The sequence below is a fragment of the Ambystoma mexicanum genome, chromosome 10 (assembly GCF_040938575.1).
Source record: "Ambystoma mexicanum isolate Mex_15411 chromosome 10, UKY_AmexF1_1, whole genome shotgun sequence".
Lineage (NCBI taxonomy): Eukaryota > Metazoa > Chordata > Amphibia > Caudata > Ambystomatidae > Ambystoma > Ambystoma mexicanum.
In genome coordinates, this window is record NC_090932.1 from 1629082040 (window position 1) to 1629103936 (window position 21897).

Consider the following 21897-nt stretch of genomic DNA (forward strand, 5'->3'; position numbering starts at 1 on the left):
CTCCCTTCTAGGTCTGCCTCGGCTGCCTTCTAATTCTGTATCTACTCTGTCTGAATCACCTCGGCTACCAACCCGGGCTCGCTTCTAATCCCATCCGGGCTCGCCTCTAATCCCATCCGGGTTTGCCTCTAATCCCATCCGGGTTTGCCTCTAATCCCATCTGGACTTTCTGCTCCTTCCATCCATGCTCACCTATGCTCCCATCCAAATTCGCCTCTGCTCCCATCCAAACTTGCTGTGGCTCACTTCTAGGTCTGCCTCTGCTCCCTTCTAACTCTGTATCTACTCGTTTACGGACTCACCTCAGCTCCCACGATGGGCTCGCCGCTAATCCAACCGGACATGCCTCTAATCCAATCTCAGTTACAAACCCGGGCTTGCCGCTAATCCCATCTGGGTTTGCCTTTAATCCCATCCGAGTTCGCATCTGCTCCCATCCAAGCTCACCTTTGCTCCCATCCAAGCTTGCCTCTCCTCCCATCCAAGACTGCCTCTGCTCTCTTCTAGGTCCACCTCTGTTGCCTTCTAATTCTGTATTTACCCCCTTCTGGACTCACCTCGGCTCCCAACACAAGCTTGCTTCTTATCACAGTCAGGCTTGCCTCTGCTCCTATCTGGGCCCGTCTCGAATCCCATCCGGGCTCGCCTATAATCCTATCCGGGCTCGCCTCTAATCCCATACGGGCTCACCTCTAATCCCATCTGGGCTCGTATCTGCTCCCATCCAAGATCACCTCTGCTCCCATATAAGCTCGCCTCTGCTCCCATCCAAGCTTGCCTCTACTCCCTTCTAGGTCCACCTCTGCTGCCTTCTAATTCTGTGTCTATTCTCTTCTGGACTCATCTTGGCTCCCAACCCCGGCTCAACTCTAATCCCATCTGATTTTGCCACTAATCCAATTCGGGCTCGCTGCTAATCCCATATGGGCTCGCCTCTGCTCCCTTCTAGGTCCGCCTCTGCTCCCTTCTATGTCCGCCTCTGCTCCCATCTAAATTTGCCTCTGATCCCTTTAGTTCCACTTCTGCTCCCTTCTAATTCTTTATCTATTCCCTTCTGCACTCATCTCGATTACGAACCCCAGTTTGCCTCTAATCCCACCCGGGCTCGCATCTAATCCCATTCAGCCTCGCCTCTGCTCCCACCTGGGCTCGTCTCTGCTCCGACTTGTGCTTGCTGCTGCTCCTATCTGGGCCCGCCTCTGCTCCTATCTGGGCCCGCCTCTGCTCCGTTCTAAATTCGCCTCTGCTGCCACCTAGGTCTGCCTCTGCTCCCTTCTAATTCTGTATTTACTGCCTTCTGGACTCACCTCAGCTCCCAACCTGTGCTTGCCGATATTTCCATCCAGGCTCGCCCCTAATGCCTTTTGGACTCGCCTCAGTTCCCAACCCAGGCTCGCTGCTAATCCCATCTGGACTCGCCTCTAATCCCACCCGGGCTCGCCTCTAATCCCATCTGGTCTCACCACTGCTCCCATCCAAACTCGCCTCTGCTCCCATCCAAGCTTGTCTCTGCTTCCATCCAAGATTGCCTCTGCTCTATTCTAGGTCCACTTCTGCTGTCTTCTAATTCAGTATCTACTCCCTTCTGGACTCACCTCGGCTCTCAACCCCGGCTCGCCTCTAATCCCATCTTGGGTTGCCTCTAAACCCACCTGGGCTCGCCTCCAATCCCATCTGGGCTCGCCTCTAATCCCATCCGGTTTGCCTCTAATCCCATCCGGGTTTGCCGCTCCTTCCATCCACACTCGCCTCTGCTCCCATTCAAGATCGCCTCTGCTCCCTTCTACGTCTGCCTCTGCTGTCTTCTAATTCTGTGTCTACTTTGTTCTGGAATCATCTCGGCTACCAACCCGGGCCCGCTTCTAATCCCATCCGGGCTCACCTCTAATCCCATACAGGCTACCCTCTACGCCTACCTGGGCTCGGTCTGCCCGTACCTGGGCTTGCCTCTGCTTGTATCAGGGCTCGCCTCTGCTCGTACCAGGTCTCGCTTCTGCTCCGACCTAGGCTTGTTGCTGCTCCTATCTGGGTACACCACTGCTCCTATCTGGGCCCGCCTCTGCTCTCATCTAGTTCCGCCTCTGCTCCCTTCTAATTCTGTATCTACTCCCTTCTGGACTCACCTCAGCTCCCAACCCGTGCTCGCCTCTAATCCCTTCTGGGCTTGCCTCTAATTCCATTCGGGCTCACCTCTAATCCCATCGGGCTCACCTCGAATGACATCCGGGCTAGCATCTGCTCCCATCCAAGCTCAACTCTGCTCAGATACAAGCTCACCTCTGCTCCCATCTAGTTCCGCCTCTGCTCCCTTCTAATTCTGTATCTACTCCCTTCTAGACTCACCTCAGCTTCCAACCCGGGCTCACCTCTAATTCCATCCGGGCTTGGCTCTAATCACATTAGAGCTTGCCTCTGCTCCCCTCTAAGATTGCCTCTGATCCCTTCTAGGTCCACCTCTGCTCCCTTCTAATTCTGTATCTACTTTCTTCTGGACTGACCTCAGCTCCCACGACGGGCTCGCCGCTAATACCGAATGGACTTGCCTCTAATACCATCTGGGATCACCGCTAATTCCATCCAAGATCGCCTCTAATCCTTTCTGGACTCCTCAGTTACCAAACCGGGCTTGTTGCTAATCCCATCTGGGTTTGCCTCTAATTCCATCCAGGCACTGCTCGAATCCCTTTCGGGCTCACCTCTAATCCCACCCCGGCTCGAATCTGCTCTCTTCTAGGTCGACCTCTTCTGCCTTCTAATTCTCTATCCACTCCCTTCTGGACTCACCTCGGCTCCCAACCCCAGTTTTCCTCTAATCCCATCCGAACTCCCCTCTTATCGCATTCAGGCTTGCCTCTGCTCCTACCTGGGCTCGCCTTCTGGACACACCTCAGCTGCCAACCTGTGCTCAACGCTAATTCCATCCGGGCTCGCCTCTAATCGCATTAGAGCTTGCCTCTGCTCCCATTTAAGATTGCCTCTGATCCCTTCTAGATCCGTCTCTGCTCCCTTCTAATTCTGTATCTACTCCCTTCTAGACTCATCTCAGGTCTCAACCATTGTTCGCCTCTAATCCCATCTGGGCTCGCCTCTAATCACATTAGAGCTTGCCTCTGCTCCCATCTAAGTTTGCCTCTGATCCCTTCTAGGTCCACCTATGCTCCCTTCTAATTCTGTATCTACTTTCTTCTGGACTGACCTCAGCCCCCACAACGGGCATGCCGCTAATACCAACTGGACGTCCCTCTAATCCCATCTGGGATCACTGCTAATTCCATCCAGGCTCACCGCTAATGCCTTCTGGACTCACCTCAATTACCAACCCAGGATCACCACTAATCCCATCTGGCCTTGCCTCTAATCCCATGCAGGCTCGCCTCAAATCCCTTTCGGGCTCACTTCTAATGCCATCAGGGCTTGCGTCTCCTTTCCTCTAGGTCCACCTCTGCTGCCTTCTAATTCTGTATCTACCCCCTTCTGGACTCACCTCGGCTCCCAACCCCGGCTCGCCTCTAATCCCATCTGGGCTCGCCTCTAAACCCATCCGGACTCGCCTCTAATCCCATCCGGACTCGCCTCTAATCCCATCTGGGTTTGCCTCTAATCCCTTTCAGGCTGCTCACCTCTAATCCCATCTGGGCTTGCATCTCCTCCCCTCTAGGTCCACCTCTGCTGCCATCTAATTCTTTATCTACTCCCTTCTGGACTCACCTCGGCTCCCAACCCAGGCTTGCCTCTTATCCCATCCAAACTCACCTCTTATCGCATTCAGACTTGCCTCTGCTCCTACCTGGGCTCACCTCTGCTCCAATCTAGGTCCGCCGCTGCTCTCTTTTAATTCTGTATCTACTGCCTTCTGCCTCAGCTCCCAACCTGTTCTCACTGCTAATTCCATCCAGGCCTGCCTCTAATACCTTTTGGACTCCCCCCAGTCCTCAACCCAGGCTTGCTGCTAATCCCATCTGGGCTCACCTCTAATCCCATCCGGGCTAGCCTCTGTTCCCATCCAAGCTTGCCTCTGCTTCCTTCTAGGTCCACCTTTAATGCCTTCTAATTCTATATCTACTCCCTGCTGGACTCACCTCAGCTCCTAACCCGGGTTTTCCTCTAATCCCATCAGGGCAGACCTCTAATCGCATTCAGGCTTGCTTTTGCTCCCATCTAAGATTGCCTGTGATCCTTTCTAGGTCTGCCTCTGCTCCCTTCTAATTCTGTATCTACTCCCTTCTGGACTCACCTCAGCTCCCACGATGGGCTCTCCGCTAATCCCATCTAGACTCACCTTGACGGCATCGGGGCTCGCATCTAATCACATCCGGGCTCGCCTTTAATCCTATCCAAACTTGCCCCTGCTCCCATCCAAGATCACCTCTACCCCCATCTAAACGCACCTCTGCTCTTATCTTTGGTCACCAATGCTCCCATCCATGCTCGCCTGTGCTCTCAGCAATGCTCGCCTCTCCTCCCATCCAAACTGGCCTCTGCTCTGTTCTAGGTTCCCCTCTGCTGCCTTCTAATTCTGTATCTACTCCCTTCTGAAATCAATTCAGCTTCCAACCCTGGCTCGCCTCTTATCCCAGCCTGGATCACCTCTCATCCAATTCAGCCATGCCGCTAATCCCATCCAGGACCACCTCTGCTCCCATCTGAGTTTGCCTCGGCTTCCTTCTTGGTCTGCCTCTGCTTCCTTCTAGGTCTGCCTCTGCTCCCTTCTAATTCTGTATCTACATCCAAGCTCACCTCTAATCCCATCTGAGCTCGCTGCTCCGCCGGGATCAGCGCTTATCCCATTCGACTCACCGCCAATCCCATCCGGGCTTGCCTCTGCTCCCATTTGAGCTTGCCTCTGATCCATTCTAGGTCCGCCTCTGCTCCCTTCTAATTCTGTATCTACTCCCTTCTGGGATCACCTGAGCTCCCAACCCGGGCTCGCTGCTAATCCTAGCTGGGTTTGCCGCTAATCCCATCTGGGTTCGCCCTCTAATCCCATCCAAGATAGCCTCTGTTTTCATCCAAGCTTGCCTCGGCAGCAATCCTAGCTTGCCTCTGTCCCTCCTAGGCCCGCCTCTGCTCCCTTCTAATTCTGTATCTACTCTCAGCCGAAAATCGCCACTAATCCCATCTGTGCTCACCAATAATCCCATCCAGGCTCGCCTCTCATCCCATCCGGGCTTGATTCTTTATCTACTCCCTTCTGGATTCACCTCGGAACCCAACCCAGCCTTGCTTCTTATCCCATCTGGGCTCGCCTGTAATTCCATTTGGGCTCGCCTTTCCTTTGCTCCTATCTGGGCTCGCCTCAGCTCTGTTCTAATTCTGTATCTATTCCCTTCTTGACTAACCTCGGTTAACAACCCAGGCTCAACTCTAATCCCATCTAAATTTGCCGCTAATCCCATTCAGGTTTTCTGCTAATCCCACCCTTGCTCGCCGCTAATCCCATCCAAGCCCTCCTCTGCTTCCATCCAAACTCACCTCTGCTGCCTTCTAGGTCTGCCTCTGCTCCCATCTAAGATCGCCTCTGACCCCTTCTAGGTCCGCCTTTGCTCCCTTCTAATTTTGTATCTACTCCCTTCTGGACTCACTTCAGCTTCCAACCCGGCCTCACCGCTAATCCAACTGGGCTCACCTTTTACCCCATCCGGGCTTGTCTCTAACCCCATCCGGGCATGCCTCTTATCCCATCCAGGTTTGCCTGTAATCCCATCCATGCTCACCTCTTCTCCCATCCATGCTCGCCGCTGCTCCCATCCAAGCTTGCCTCTGCTACGCTCTAGGTCCGCCTCTGCTGTCTTCTAATTCTGTATCTACTCCCTTCTGGAATCACCTCGGCTCCCAACCTGGGCTCGCCTCTAATCCCATCCAGGCTCACTCTAATCCAATTCAGGCTTGCCGCTAATCCCATCCGGGTTTGCCTCTAATCCCATCTCGGCTCAATTCTAATATGATCCGAGCGTGCTGTTTATCCCATTTGGGCTCACCGCTAAAACCTGCTCCTATACATACTAGCCCCTGCTCCCATCCATGCTCGCCTCTGTTCCGATCCATGCTCGTCTCTGCTCCCATCCAAACTTGCCTCTGCTCCCTTCTAGGTCCAACTCTGCTGCCTTCTATTTCTGTATCTACCTTTTTCTGGAATCACCTAAACTCCCAACCCGGGCTTGCCTCTAATCCCATACAGGCTCGCCTCTAATCCCATTTGGGCTCGCCTCTGCTCCTATCTGGGCCCGCCTCTGCTCCCATCTAAATTGTCATCTGGTCCCATCTAGGTCCGGCTCTGCTACCTTCTAATTCTGTATCTACTCCCTTCTGGACTCACCTCAGCTCCCACCCTGTGCTCGCCGCTAATTCCACCCAAACTCACCTATAATCCCTTCTGGACTCACCTCACTTTGCAAACCGGGCTCGCCGCTAATCCCATCTGGGATTGCCTTTTATCCCACCCAGGCTTGCCTCTAATTCCATCCGGGCTCGCCTCTGATCCCATCCGGGCTAGCCTCGGTTCCCATCCAAGCTTGCCTCTGCTCCCTTCTAGGTCCACCTTTAATGCCTTATAATTCTATATCTACTCCCTTCTAGAATCACCTCAGCTCCTAACCCAGGCTTGCCTCTAATCCATCAGGGCACACCTCTAATCGCATTCGGGCTTGCCTCTGCTCCCATCTAAGATTGCCTGTGATCCCTTCTAGGTCCGCCTCTGCTCCCTTCCAATTCTGTATCTACTCCCTTCTGGACTCACCTCAGCTCCCACGATGGGCTCTCCACTAATCCCATCTAGACTCGCTTTTATGCCATCGGGGCTCGCCTCTAATCCCATCCGGGCTCGCCTTTCATCCCATCCAAGCTTGCCTCTGCTCCCATCCAAGATCACCTCTACTCCCATCTAAACGCACCTCTGCTCCTATCCTTGCTCACCAATGCTCCCATCCATGCTCGCCTCTGCTCCCAGCCATGCTCGCCTCTGCTCCCAGCCATGCTCGCCTCTGCTCCCAGCCATGCTCGCCTCTGCTCCCAGCCATGCTCGCCTCTGCTCCCATCCAAACTCGCCTCTGCTCCCATCCAAACTCGCCTCTGCTCCCATCCAAACTCGCCTCTGCTCCCATCCAAACTCGCCTCTGCTCTGCTCTAGGTTTGCCTCTGCTGCCTTCTAATTCTGTATCTACTCCCTTCGGAAATCCCTTCAGCTTCCAACCCGGGCCCGCCTCTAATCCCAACCTGGATCACCTCTAATCCAATTCGGGCTTGCCACTAATCTCATCTGGGCCAACTCTGCTCCTATCCGAGCTCGCCTCGGCTTCCTTCTAGGTCTACCTCTGCTTGCTTCTAATTCTGTATCTACATCCGAGCTCACCTCTAACCCCATCCGGGCTCAACTCTAATCCCATCTGAGCTCGCTGTTAATCCCCTCCGGGCTCAGGGTTTATCCCATTCGACTCACCTCTAATCCCATCTGGGCTCACCTCTACTACCACCTGGGCTCAACTCTAATCCCATCCAAGCTTGCTGCTTATCCCATTTGGTCTTGCCGATAATGCCATTTGGGCTGACCGCTAATCCCATCCGGGCTTGCATCTGCTACCATCCGAGCTCGCCTCTGCTCCCTTCTAGGTCCGCCTCTGCTCTCTTCTATGTCAGTCTCTGCTCCCATCTCATCTAAAATCACCTCTGATCCCTTCTTGGTCTGCCTCGGCTCTCTTCTAATTCTGTATCTACTCCTTTCTGGACTCACCTCAGCTCCCAACACAGGCTCGCTGGTAATCCCATCTGGGTTTGCCAATAATCCCATCTGGGTTCGCTTCTAATCCCATCCGGGTCCACCTCTAATCCCATTCTGGGTCGCCTCTAATCCATCCAAGCTGGCCTCTGCTCCCATCCAAACTTGTCTCTGCTCTGTTCTACGTCTGCATGTTTTGCCTTCTAAATTCTGCATCTAGTCCCTTTTGGAATCACCTCAGCTTCCAACCCCGGCTCGCCTCTAATCCCATCTATTCTGGCTTCTGCTCCTATCCAAACTCGCCTCTGCTTCCTTCTAGGTCCGCCTCTGCTTCCATCTAGGTCTGCCTCTGCTTCCATCTAGGTCCGCCTCTGCTTCCATCTAGGTCCGCCTCTGCTTCCATCTAGGTCCGCCTCTGCTTCCATCTAGGTCCGCCTCGGCTCCCTTCTAATTCTGTATCTACTTCCTTCTGGACTCACCACAGTTCCCAACCCGGGCTCCCCGCTAATCCCATCCAGGTTCACATCTAATCCCATCTGGGCTTGCCTCTAATCCCATCCATAATCGCACCTCTGCTCCCATTCAAACTCCCCTCTGCTCCCATCCATGCTTGCCTTTGCTCCATCCTAGGTCTACTAATACTAATACATGCCCAGTGTATTGCTCCCTAAGGACATGCATGGTGTAATTTCCCAAATACAGTATGAAATCATTAGAGACAGGGTCCGTCTGATTGGCTATTCATCCGTCAAGGCTTTGATCAGCGGCATCCCTCTGAGGTGCCCTTACCTCTGCCTTTTGCGCTCTTGTCAATCTTGGGCAGTAGGTAGTTGGTCAGAGCTGCAAATCTGCCTCTTTTGCTGATTCCAAGCCATGTCCCGCCTTCCTTCCCTGCTTCCATGTCAAGGCCTAAAACAGGCAAACAGAATAAAGACAAAGGTACGAGTTAATCTTGAACTTCGGGATCTGTCCCACAAAATGCAATCAACAAATATACAGCAGGATGGGTGTTGGGTAAACAATGATCTCTTCTATTGAGGTCATAGCCCTCATTACTATACACCTAAGAACAAGTTCTTTTAGGCAAAGATGGCTGCTTTCTAGCGAAATAGAATGTCAGAGGCTAAACAGTGCAACAAGAAGAGGGCTATTGCTAAAACTACCAACTGCAGCAATCATCGTCACCCTAATCCCGACTGAACCAGTTCCCCTACATTATGTAACATGTGGAAGCACTTTGAAATTATACCACTCTATCTTGCAATCTTTACTTCCGGTTCACGAGGTCCTGGACAGGAAATGCTTGGTTGCTGGGCTGGATGAGCCGGTAAAGCCTGCAGATTTTCCGGAGGTTTTGGGAGGATAGCTCAGGGGCAGCGTGCTCGCTTTGGAAGCAAGACGACGGCAGAGCAATACCGGTTCGATCCCCGGGTCCACGCTTAGAAACCTCTGGGTATGAAGCGCATTATAAATAAGCAATCATATCATATATCAAGCTTGAATGCACTGTTTCACTGGCCAGCCACGGACTGGCCCTGCCTCACCCCCTGGAGACCCTGCCATACTCTCTGGCTGCTGGGACGAGCTTTCCATACACACCCTGTGCAGATGATTCTCTTTCCCCTGCCGACCATGTTCTGTCTGCTCGTCCCAGCGGGACCCAGCGAGTTCCGAAATGGCCGCCATGAGCGCCATCACGCATTCACCTTCCGCAGCAACATAAGCCAGGAGGAGTGGATTGTAACCGCTTGTTGCAAGTGAAAAACTGAAAAGTAATGCTGGTGCCTCAACATCCTCCTGCCGACGGTTGGTCTTGAAAAAGATACCATACACCCTCTGCAATTGCTTTCACACAACAGCTGCAAAACGGGCCTGGCTGGCTTTTTGTATCATTTCTAAAAAGCTTTTTCATTGGCGAGGGGGCCTATAAGAGGTTTATAGACTAGCACGTTGCCAGGCATTATGGGCCTTTAAACCTTGTTAAATGCTATTGCCGCAGATCGCCCAGGCCTTGTAAACAATGGGTTAGCATACAGACTTGTCCACTGTTAAAAAGCGTGTTCCTCTTCCAACCTTCTGCCTCAAGGCCTCCCTTAGCCAACATTCCAGCAGGGCAATGTCCACTGCAAGGTTCCAAAGACCATCTATAACTGTTTTCTTTTGTTGACAACTTTTTGGCTGATTTTGCGAATTTAATATGGCGTTAAGACCCGATCCGACCCACCCTGCCGGAGAGGGTCTTAAGGCTATTAGCAACTCGGCCGAACCCAGGCCATAATTCGGGGTGCTAAAAAATCATTTTCATTAAATGAATGAAAATACTGTCTAAAGATGGCTGCCATGGAAATGGAAGGCAGGGCTCCATACGGAGCCCCTCTTCCATGTCCTCTTCCATGTCCACGGCAGCACGGAGCGACAGCAGAAGCGCGGCGGTGAGGAAAACATCAAAAAGAAAAAAGGAAGGGTGGGGGTAAGATTGCACTGCAGGCGGGGGGAAGCAGCCAGTAGGCTGCTCGGAACATAGGCTAAGATTAGCGGATTCAGCCTGTGTTTCGAGCAACCTAAATTGGTTGACTCCCCTGCCCTGTGTGCTAATTTGCATCCATTGACAATAATGGGACGGGGCGGCTCTTTCTCCTGCTACTTCCACACTTTTCTCATTTTTTGCCTGCACCCCCATACTCGCTCCACTGGGTGGCTACATTCTTTCTTTACTCCCGAGCACTCCCCTTTCTCCCTGGTGCCTGTGTCACCGCTCTATCACACATACACATTCACCCTTCACACCGCTCGCCAGCCCGCCCTCCAATCGTCTCCTCGTCCTTTCTCGCTCCAGGTGCTCTGAGCCTCCAGGCCATCTAGGTCACCCATCTTCACAGTGCTCCGCACCCTGAGTACTTCCTCCATCCGCACGCCCAATGCCACTAGCAAAGCCGGCATGAGCGAGTGTGAGTCTTGCTTTTGTTTAATGTCTTTTCTTTCTTTTTTAGGACAAAGGGCCTCATTACGAGTTTTGTGGTACCTCAGCCGTAAATCTGCTGAAACACCACCAAACGGAATTATCATTACTGCCACTTGGTCCGGTGGTATTACCGCCAGATTACGAGTGGTGGTAGGCAGTGTTAGTCGCCATTATTTGGAGTCCACATGATTCCAAGGGGATTTCGGCGGTATGATCATGGAATTGACCGATTATGGGGATTAAGATGGCAGAATGACCCCCAGCTTCTTGCTGGTGGGGTTTCCTGCACCTTACCCCCAGACTCGTAGTACGGCAGCGCCGTAATGCAGCAATAACGGAGCAGTCATTCTGTTACTGCCGATTTCTACCGCATCGCTGTACTCGCAATGAGGGTCAAAAGTGCCATATTCACAGTCTTGCTGATATAATGGTGTTAGACTGAAATAGCTCTCTCTAATGTTAAGCACACTCGGCTTCGCCTCAGGCCCTAAACTCAGGTGCGGGCAGATAGTACCCTTTCCAGCCCACCCCGTGTTAGGAAAGATTTCCATTTCATGTGCAATTTTCCCTCCAGTTGTGTACCCCTCAACTTTTTGCTGAAGTTTAACACCATAGTCTGACTTGACCAGAGGAGCCCAGCCTTCTGCTGCACTCCTCTGGGCTTTTCGCTCACTTTTTATGGGGAAACTGACATGCCCTTAAGACAATCAGTACTGGGAGACTTTCTTTCCCTTAGTCCTTTCCAATGTAGTAATTTTTCTGCAACATGTAACAAGTGTTAAATGTACCTTCCAGTACAGTACACTTGGGTCTATTAGTCATTTCCAAAAGCCCTAGATACTCTCGAAGGATTTGAGAAGTGTAGATGTGCCTTGGATAGGGCTGGTGGCACCTTATCATTTCGTATATTTTTAACCCTTTCCTGCCAGGTAAACCGCGATTACCGCGTTTGGCACAAATAGGTGGCCTTGCTCCAAAATGGCCATGCCACGAGCTTCTTTGTCCTGTCCTTTAGCCATCTTGCCCCTTCCCCTTCTCCAGGTCGAGCCAACCCGGGTCAGTCATTATTTGAGCATGCATTCTTCCGCGAAATGCCAAGCTTTCGCAGGCTTCTGCATGCCTTTTGTGTGTGCTTCCAGGATGTGGGCTGGAACGTCTGATTCCAATACACATCCTGGGTGCCAGAGAGTCTGGAGTGCTGTGAATGCCTGGGACCACTGTGGTCCGTGATTGGTCCATGTATGGTATGCCTGTATGTGAGCAGATCTCCCACTGGGTCCTCTTCATTTTGGCGCGAAGGAGATTCTGGATAGGAGAAGGCCCCAAACACCCATACCATGTCAATCTCTGGAGTTCTCACTGAACGAAGGATAGGATCCAACTATCCTGAAACTAAGAAGCCGAGTCGAGGAACCGCTGGTGACCCGGTGGAAGGTTTGGCACTCTGAGCCCGCTGTTGTCCCGTGGGACCCCTCTGCATCTGGTCGTCCTAGAAGGTCTGCGAAGATGCTTCGACCCATTGGAATAGTGAGACCAACTATTCTCGGCACCTTCATCAAAACCTGCAAGTAAGCCTTCTCGGAAGTGTCCCTGAGCCAACCAGTGGGCTGACTAGCTTACACAGACTATTTGCCCTGATACTGCTGCCGCTTCGAGGAGGCCCTCGAAACTGGGTATATCGCTAGCTCTGTGTTCACGGCACCCTCACGCCGAATTTTGTACACTTGGCGTTCCCAGGTCTGAAGGGAGATGTGTGCGCCAGAACCGGAGCATACGCGGTTACCGTGTCGCCCAGCACTGGTGAACTTTGCAGGTGCGCTGCATTTGTGACCCTCTTGCCCCTGAAGCCTGCTGCAGTGAAACTGGCCTGATCTATCCACCAGGAGCGGAGAAATCACCACTGTCCTGTTTGGGAATCCTCACTGTATCTTCGCGGTTGAAAGCAGCAGAGCCGTCAAATTGCCACGTTTGGACCTGCAACCGAAGTGGACTCGACTGCCGAAGTTTGGACTGGAGTGCACCAGGGGTCGGTGAGTAATCGCAACCCTAACCGATATACCCTAGTGCCTCCATCCATTTTTAGGCATGAGTTGCCCCGTGGGGCCCCTCTCCTACCCACTGCTATTGTGAATGAGCGAACTTTTCCCAACTCTTGGAATCAACTCTGCCCTCAAGTGGAGACCCTCCTCGAATAGTGGGAACCTATTCTTCATTGCCTCACCCACCTTCCTGATTTGCTCCAGACCCCTGAAGAGACCCTGTTTTGCCCATTTGAACTACTGCATGCTCTGGCATTGCTTGTACATTTGAGCATTAGGCTCCACTCTTCTTAGGGATTGGACTGCCTCTTAGTAAGGACTGTGTTGGATGCAGAAGGGGTAAATACTATTTGCACTGCCTGTGACCTAAAAGGGGGTTTCCTGCCCCCTTTAGGTTGTGGACCCATTTCGTGCATTAACCCTTTAGACCCCATTGGTCTTGTATGTATGTAGTTTGATAGGATTGTGTTGGCTTAATAAGTATTACTGTGATTTGATTTGTGTGTTGAAACTCAAAGGCCTTGAAATAAATGTATTTGTATTTTTAATATATCTACACCTGACTGGGAGTGATTTGTAAGTGTCCTTTACTCTGTGTGCTCATTGAGGTCTTTCAGTCACCCTCACCCCTCCTGAGACCTAGTCCTGACTGCCGCCAAGCTACCTTGATTGGTCTGGCTTGTCCAGAAGGTTACCCTGTTCCAAGAAACTAGGCTGGCCTCCTGAACCTCTGCCCACCAGGTCAGGGTTCAGAAATCCATCTCAACACCCTGGTAGGCCGGGATGGGCGTTATTGGCCAATGGCTGACTTATTGAAAAGTCTCATGGACTCAGTAGTAGTAGGTGTGTATGTTGAACCATGAATTACAAAAAGACACATACAAGAATAAACCATTTAAAAGCGTATCATCTTTACAGTATGAGTGGGTAAAAAGAGTAATAACAAATAATATCAAGTCATGGCAACCATTCGATTAGTCTTAAATATGGAAAACATTCATTTTGCCATTTAAGTATCCTAATCCGCATTTCAGACAGAATGAAGCTCTCTGGGCTCCAACAAATACAAAGAAGCCATGCTACAGAGTGAATTTAGGACACAAAGGGACAAAGAAATTGGGGCGGGGAATTTGGAAAATAAGAAATACAGACTAGTCTCTCCATATAAATCGCCACACTGAACCTTAGGCCCCAAATGCGGTTTGCAAGTTAATTGCACAGCTGACAATGGCAGCGGACTACATCTTAGATGAGGGATTCACTTCATAGCCTGCATATTTAAAACTTGTGGATACCTGACAGTGGCGGTCAGCGCATTATAGATAAATCAGCCGACCACACATTCAAAGATAAATATTGGTAGTTCACAATCTCTGTGAGACATATTGTTAGGGCAGAAGTCCACTCTTGGGATTTTCCGGACACAGTTTGGGGGTCCCCTAAACCTTTTGCTTTCTTTTTGCTGGCTTGGCTGTTTTCATTACTTTACTCCTGTGGCCAAAGGGTGGCCAGTCTACTGCAACACTTTATGTTATGTGCTGTTTTAATAGCCCAGGTGTAATTAATATTTGATTAATTACACCTGTCCTTTGCCTTTGACGGTGTCTTCTTCCTTTGACACGGTCAACCATGCCATCCTGCTCAACTGTCTCCGTGATAACCTGGGTATCACCAATCAGGCCCTGGCTTGGCCGACTACTTTCCTCTCTGATCGACCCTCCCAGGTCCAACTTGGGTCCTTCCTCTCCTCTAGCTCTACCTGTGGTGTTCCCCAGAGGTCTAACTTCTCTCCCTGGCTGTTCAACCAATACCTGGCACTTCTTGCTCACTGCATTAATGCTCTCTGCTCAAACTTTCAGTGCTATGCGGATGACACTATCTGAGTGTTCAGGCTCCCTTCAGCCACCTATTCTCCTTCTCTCATCTCTGTCTGTCTGCTATCCAGGAGTGGTGTGCCGCCAATGATCTCTGCCTTAATGCCAGAAAGACTGAGATTCTCCTCATCTGCACACCTGCTCCCCCCTTTCCTGTCACTCTCTGGCCAGCCTCTCTTGGCCCTCTTCCTGCTCCCACCTGTGAGGCTAAAATCCTTGGTGTCATCTTCAACTCCACACTCTCCTTCTCTCCTCACATCTATGACATCTCTAAAAAGTCACACTACCAGCTGAACCTCCTCAGAGGTTTTCTTCCCTTCCTTTCCTTCCCCCAGAAGCTCACTGTCTCCAGAGCTCTGATTCTCCCTAGGCTGCACTACTGCAACAGCCTCTTTCTAAATCTGCCTGCCTCTACTGTCAGCCCTCTGCAACTCATCCAAAACAGGACTGCAAGACTTGTCCTTGGCCTCAAGCTCAGGGATCTGATCTCTCCAGGACCGACATCCCTGCACTGGCTCCCATTGGCTGTGAGGATTAAGTTCAAAACCCTCTGCATTGTCCACAAGGCCTTCTGGGGCCTGGGGCCTCAATACCTTCAACTCTCTCTACCTAAATATCTTCCTTCATGAGCTCTTCGATCATCTGCCTCTAACTCCCTTAGGGTCAGTCGCTTCTCCAAGCAACGAGTTGGTGGTAGATCTCTTTCTTCGGCTGGGGCCTCCTTGAAACTTGAGGAGAACCATCTCTGGTTCCGGAAGCACTTCAAGAATTTCCTCTTTGCTTCTGCTTTCTCTGCTACTCTCTCCTGCTGAACTCCTGGTGGAAACTGCAACTGCACTGGTCACCTGGCTACTCTATGTTCTCGGGCCCAGGTCCCCTCCCCGCCAGTTGCATACCTGCACTGCCCGCCTGGCAACCCTTGCACTCAGGGGCTGTTTCTGTAAACCTACGGCCCCGAACCAGCACTTAACACCTGATGTCTGTACTTACCCTTCCACTTGCCACCAGCTGGCCGCACTTCTTATTTATTGTTTTTATTTATTTTACTGTTATCCTATGCACTGCACTGCCTCTCTGTCATAGTGCCTACCCCCAAGGAGCCAGACCGGGCACAGCAACCCCAGAGGCAGACATCATGTTCCTGAGGGAAGTCCCAGCGGCCCCAGGTAGGGGCCCTTTGGACTCAGTCCTGGCGCCTTTGGCGCCAGGCTCATGTTGGACAACAGTCCAGGCGCCATAGGCGCCAGGCTCATAAAGGATGACTTTGTGTTAAGAAGTGCTTGGTGTGAACTTACCTGATGCAGACCGTGCTGCAACATCCAGGCCACCTAGAGGCCTGAATGGGACTATTTTACCTATGTGACTACTTTACCACAAGGGTGTGGCCGGAGGAAGAATACATACCTTAGAGGAAGAATACATACCTGGAACTACTTTGAAGGCTATTTAAGCCACGCCTAAGCAGCAACTCACGCTTTGCGTTGTTCTGCACCTAGCAGCTGGACGCTCACCGTGTCTGCTCCTGCATCCGGACTCCAGCCACGCCCGACAGCATCCTGGAACACCTGTAAAGGGAGAAGAGAGGAGAACAGGAGAAAGAAGAGACAATACCTGCTTCATCCGCATTCCAGAGTCATCTCGCCGACGATCCTAAAGGGAAGACATTCATTTTTAAAAGCACATCGCATTGCTCGCTGCAGCCCAGTATTCCACTCACCTTTACTAGGCGCCTTCTTGCCCATCAGCGACCATCTGGATCTTCCGCCACTTTTCAGCGCCTAAAGGAGAAAAAGACAAGAACAAAGGTGAGCTAGGGAAGAGAATAAGAAAGGCTTCATTTCCACCATAAGACTTACCTGTTGGGTCAATCCCTCTTCACTTCGGGTCGGCGCCGTTTCTTCGGCATTTCCGAACCCCAGCCCGTAAGGGGAAAGACATTAGCATTAGTGAGCGAATGCAAGGACATTAGCGGAACGCTCATCAAAGACTTACCTGATATTTATTGGGACATCTCTTCTCACTTCGGGTCGGCGCCGTATCTTCAGCATTTCCGAAACCCGGCCCCTAAGGGGAAAAAGACACAAGCATTAGTGCATTAATGCAAGAACACTAGAGGAACTACTCATCAAAAACTCACCAGAATTTTCCTTCGACGGTTCCATTCCCTAACTCGGAATCTTCATTCAGCACCTGAAATAGAGAAAACAGACAATGGTTATTTAAAGCTTGAACTTGCAACAGAATTCTTACGGTACCTTACCGGAAAAGTCAAGCGAACTTGAACTCTCACCAATCCGAGATCCAGTGAAGTAACTGGATAAAAACGCGCCCCTGCATCAGAAGCAGGATGGAGAGCTCGTCCTTTCAGACCCTAAGGTGAGACTTCACGGGGAATCGCAGAAGGGTTTCGTGGAGGGTGAGAAGGGAGTGGGAGGCCTACGCATTATCCCGCAGATTGTTAATACTCCCTTTTCACACACAGAAGGATATTTCTACGAGCCAGACAAGCCAGATTTGGGGGTCCGGTCCATTCCATCTTTCGAGTCCTGCGCATTACCCTAGAAGAGGCCACAGCAATCCAAACCAGGCCAGCGCCTCCGTGGCAGTCAGGTGAGCGTTACACTCTCCTCCTTTCCTCTCTCACCTTTCACCTTACCCCCTCCCATGCACCTGCGCAATCTCAAAGTCACCTGGCCTAGTAAGATCGGTGTCTCTCTCTTCCCTCTATTCCCCATACCCTTGCCTCATCGCGCCTTGACACACTTGTCTATAGGCGCGTTATAAATACCATATCATATCACTTCACCAGGGGTGCAGTTATTTTTGGTGCATCAGTAATCCAACGCACTAACATGGAAGCCATTCAAATACTAATTTGTTTTTAAGCCTTATTCCCAGCCATTGTGTTTTTGGCCATCCCTTTGTCTGTGTGGACCATAAGGCAGGCCCACAATGGGCGCTGTGCTAATGTGGACTCACTCTGGGCGACATCTGTCAAGATGGGCTGCAGCTATTGGGAACCTGGTTTGGTCGTATGGACTGGGTCTTGGCTCCTTCGTCTTTTCTCCCAGTTTATTTGAAGGGACTGCTGTCCCATCTTGGGACTGTTTACTGGCCATTGCTGTAATGCCACCATGGAAAATCCTTGTGGACAAAGCATCGTCAAGTGGGGTGTCTCCCTAGACTGGATGAGCAGTGGGTCGCTGCTAGTCTACCTCAACTCCATCTTGGGCTGTCCTGGGTTGCTTCAAATCGTCCCCCCCCCCCCCATCATAGGAGCGTTCATTGCTGTCTGGCTGCCCCTTCTTGCCCCATTGAGATGTCCTGAACCTATGCTCGGATCCATCTGTTTTCCTGGTGTCTTTTCAGTTGCTGCTTCTGCTTCAGCCTGGTGGGTTATCCTACTGGGTAGACTGGTAATTCCTTGTTTCGTTCATCTGGGTCATCCATGGTCAAAGGTTGAAGTAACAGAGCTCATCTTCAGGCCTTTAAGACAACCCTTCTATTTGCCACATTTCCACCCCATTTCAGCACCAAATTCACTATGACTGGCACTGTGAGTACTTGTCCCAGGGGCTGGTGTCCTGATATATTCCTTGGCCCGGGAGTAGTTGGGTTTTGCAGGCTCTCCGACTGTGTTTTACTATTGACTTTCATTGGTTTTAAACCTTCTCTGCTCTATCCCTCTGTGAAGTCTGGGTTCTCAATTCCACAGCTGGAGCTTTTCTCAGAGATCTCCTCTGGGGGTCCCTGGGGTTGAACTTGGGGTGCACAGGGTTTGGCTGCACCTGTGGGGTGGAACCGGTACGTACCTGACTTTATTCCATAATCAGGGCTTAACTATGGACTTTGTTCCTTTTTTTCCTTTGCAGAAAATGTCCACAAACATTTCAGCTCTTTTTAAGTGACAAAAAAGGGTACTGACCAGAACTTGGGCATTTTACGTGGGTCTCCTTGAGTCTCTGAGATTGGTCACCAGAGACTGGATTTTTAGCAGGTATATGTGATGTATTAGTGGCCTTCAAGAAATAAATCACTGCACTGAGGTCCTGCCCATAGAAATGTACTAGTGTTAAAGTATCCAACATTGGCTATTTTATTTCCACCTGTTTCGAATAGTGTATTGAGACCATATAGGCATTGTATTCTAAATCTCTGTTACCAAATGTTTGGTGAACCTCTGGCATTTTCAGTATTGGGTTTTAACCCCTTCACCTCCTCTAGGGGCTAAGATGCTACACTATATATGTACATGATTTAGTTGTGCGTTATCTGTTGTACTGTGTACTAGAGGTTGCAGGAAATATTGCAGAGGTACATGTATTGGCATTGTAGATTCTGAACATGACTATGGGAGATATATATATATATATATATATACGATACATTACTCACCGTAATCGTATTTCTGATGCTTGTATCTGCTTAGATTCACATGCTGTGCATAGGCCGTCATCTAGTGGAAGCTGCAGAGTATTACAGTTTGTTTTTCGAAACTCGAAAATGGGTGTCGACACAGGGCATGCCAGTAATACTATCCCTAGTGTGACGTCCACTGTACCCAAGATCCCTCACGCGTCTAGGATCCTCAGATTGTATTTTTTCTGACATGAGGTAGCATGAGGAGTAGCGCGAGTACAGATAATGCAAGCAGATAGATAGAAAGGTAAGACTACAAGCAACCATGCGCCTTCTCTCAGAGGGGAGGAAGGGTGGGTCGCATGTGAATCTAAGCAGATACAAGCATCAGAAATATGATTACAGCGAGTAATGTATCCCTTCTGAGGCTTGTGGAATCCGCTTAGATCACATGCTATGCATAGATTAGCGAGCAGTACCTGAAGAAGGAGGTGGGATGTGAGAAGGGTCATGAGCAAATAAGGGTCTTAGAACCGCTTGTCCCACTTGTGTATCTGCCTTGGAATGGGTGTCAATGCAGTAATGCTGAGTAAAAGTGTGAATAGAGCTCCAAGTAGCTGCTTTGCAAATGGTGTCAAGGGGTACATTTGCAATGAAAGCCAGAGTGGCCCCAATGCCTCTAGTAGAGTGGGCTCTTGGTGTGAAAGGCAGAGGTCTTTCAGAGAGTGAGTAACACAGCTGGATACAGTTAATAATTCACTTTGAGATGGCACCTTTAGAGACGCGATCCCCCTCTCTGCCTGTAGCTACGGAGACAAACAGTTGATCTGTTTTCCTTAGCGGTCTGGTTTTATTTACTTAGTAGAGGACCGCCCTACGCACATCTAGGGTGTGTAGTTTCACCTCAGCCAAGCTTTGAGGGTCCTGCAAGAAAGCCGGAAGCTCGATGGACTGGTTAACGTGGAATTTAGATATAAACTTAGGTGAGAACCTAGGGTGTGTGCGTAAAACCAGTTTGTCTTTATGGACAGTAAAGAAGGGATCCTGCAACGACAGAGCCTGAATTTCACTGACCCTTCTTATAGAAGTAATAGCTACTAAGAAGGCCGTTTTATAAGTCAGGTGTTTGAGACTGCTTTTATGCATGGGCTTAAAAGGGGGTCCCATGACCTTAGATAACACCTCATTAAGGTCCCACCCTGGTGGTGGGTTCGAAATAGGAGGGTGAAGTCTCTTTACTCCTTCCATGAAGGCTTTAACTACTGGTACTTTCCACCACGAGACCTTGTTATGGGAAGTGGTGTATGCCGACAGGGCTGCCAGGTGTACTTTCAGTGAGTTAAAAACCAATCCTGCGTCTAGCAGGTGGAGCATGTATGTAACAACAGTGGAAGGAGTGCAATCAACTGGGTTGATTGGTCTACTCTGGCACCAGATAACAAATCTCTTCCACTTGTCAAAGTAACAGTGCCTTGTGTTTGGTTTCCTAGATTCCTTTAGGATGTCCATACACCTCTGTGGTAAATTGAGATGTCCGAACTCTATGCCCTCAGGAGCCATGCTGCCAGGTTCATTGAGTTGGGTTGCTGATGCACTGTTTGACCTTGGTGCTGGGACAGTAGGTTGTACCAGGCTGGAAGTTTGATGGGCTCGCACACCGCCATCCTGCGTAGGTGTGGGAACCACGGTTGTCTTGCCCACATGGGAGCAACTAGGACGAGCGTCATCGACTCTGTTCATCTTGTTCACCACCTTCCTGATGAGAGGAGTTGGTGGAAAAGCGTACGCAAACATCCCTGACCAGTTCATCCACAGGGCGTTCCCCTGGGAGTCTGGTTGGGGGAACCTGGATGCAAATCCTGGGCATTGTCTGTTTTCGCTTGTGGCGAATAAGTCTATAGTGGGGAAACCCCACTGAGAGAAGATATTTTCTACGACCTCTCTGTGTAGAACCCATTCATGTTCCTCTGGGAGGGAGTCTCTGCGCAGAGCATCCGCTAGGGAATTGAGCTCCCCTGGAACATGTTGTGATGACAGGAAGATGTTCCGTCTGAGTGCCCATATCCAGATTTTCTGGGCAAGCTTGGACAGATTTGGCGAACGAGTCCCTCCTTGCTTGTTCAGGTAGAACATGGCTGTTGTGCTGTCAGTCCGGATTTGCACTGACAGGTTTAGTAGGTGGAGCTCAAACGCTTGAAGCGCTCTGAACACTGCCAGAAGCTCTAGCAGGTTGATGTGGTTCTTGGCCACTGAGGGAGACCAGAGACCCTGAGCTGTGTGGTGGAGATGGTGAGCTCCCCACCCTGTCAGACATGCATCGGTAGTGACTACTGCCTGTACTTCGGGATCGTAAAAGGGTTTTCCCTTTGCAAGATTCTCTCTTGTCCACCAGTGAAGGCTTTGTACTAGTGTTGGCGAAACGACCACTAGATCGTCCCACTGACCACTTGCCTGAGACCACTGTTTCGCCATCCATTCCTGCATGGGACGCATGCGCAGGCGCGCGTGGGGGACCAGGTAAATACATGACGCCATCATGCCCAGTAAAAGCATTGCTTTGCGTACCGTTATTTGGTGACCGGACTGATATTGCGGAATTTGCAGTAGTATATTCTGAATTCTTTCCTCTGAAGGAAAGGTCAACCCCTCTAGAGTATCTAGGATTGCTCCTAGGAACTGTTTGGAGGTGCTTGGCACCAGGCTTGACTTTTTCTCATTGATTGAGAAGCCTAATTCGTGGAGGAGGTCGATAGTCCTTTGAATGTTTGTCCTGCAAATTACTGGGGTTTCCCCCGTTATGAGCCAGTCGTCCAGATAAGGGTACACTGGGATTGCCTCCGTGCGTAGGTGTGCAGCCGCCACCGCCAGTACCTTGGTGAATACCCTTGGTGCCGAAGCTATCCCGAAGGGCAGTACCTTGAATTGGTAGCGCCGACTGTCCACCTTGAAGCG

General features: G+C 50.7%; 1 protein-coding gene across 2 annotated transcripts in view; it reads right to left on the reverse strand.

Annotated features, from left to right (window-relative positions):
- Positions 1-21897, reverse strand: part of TANGO2 (transport and golgi organization 2 homolog) — a 1266594-nt gene that overhangs the window by 469919 nt on the left and 774778 nt on the right. For both annotated transcript variants that reach the window (XM_069620036.1, XM_069620037.1), the window contains one exon: positions 8501-8620. In XM_069620036.1, the coding sequence (XP_069476137.1) occupies positions 8501-8620 (120 nt within the window). The remainder of the gene's footprint in view (positions 1-8500; positions 8621-21897) is intronic.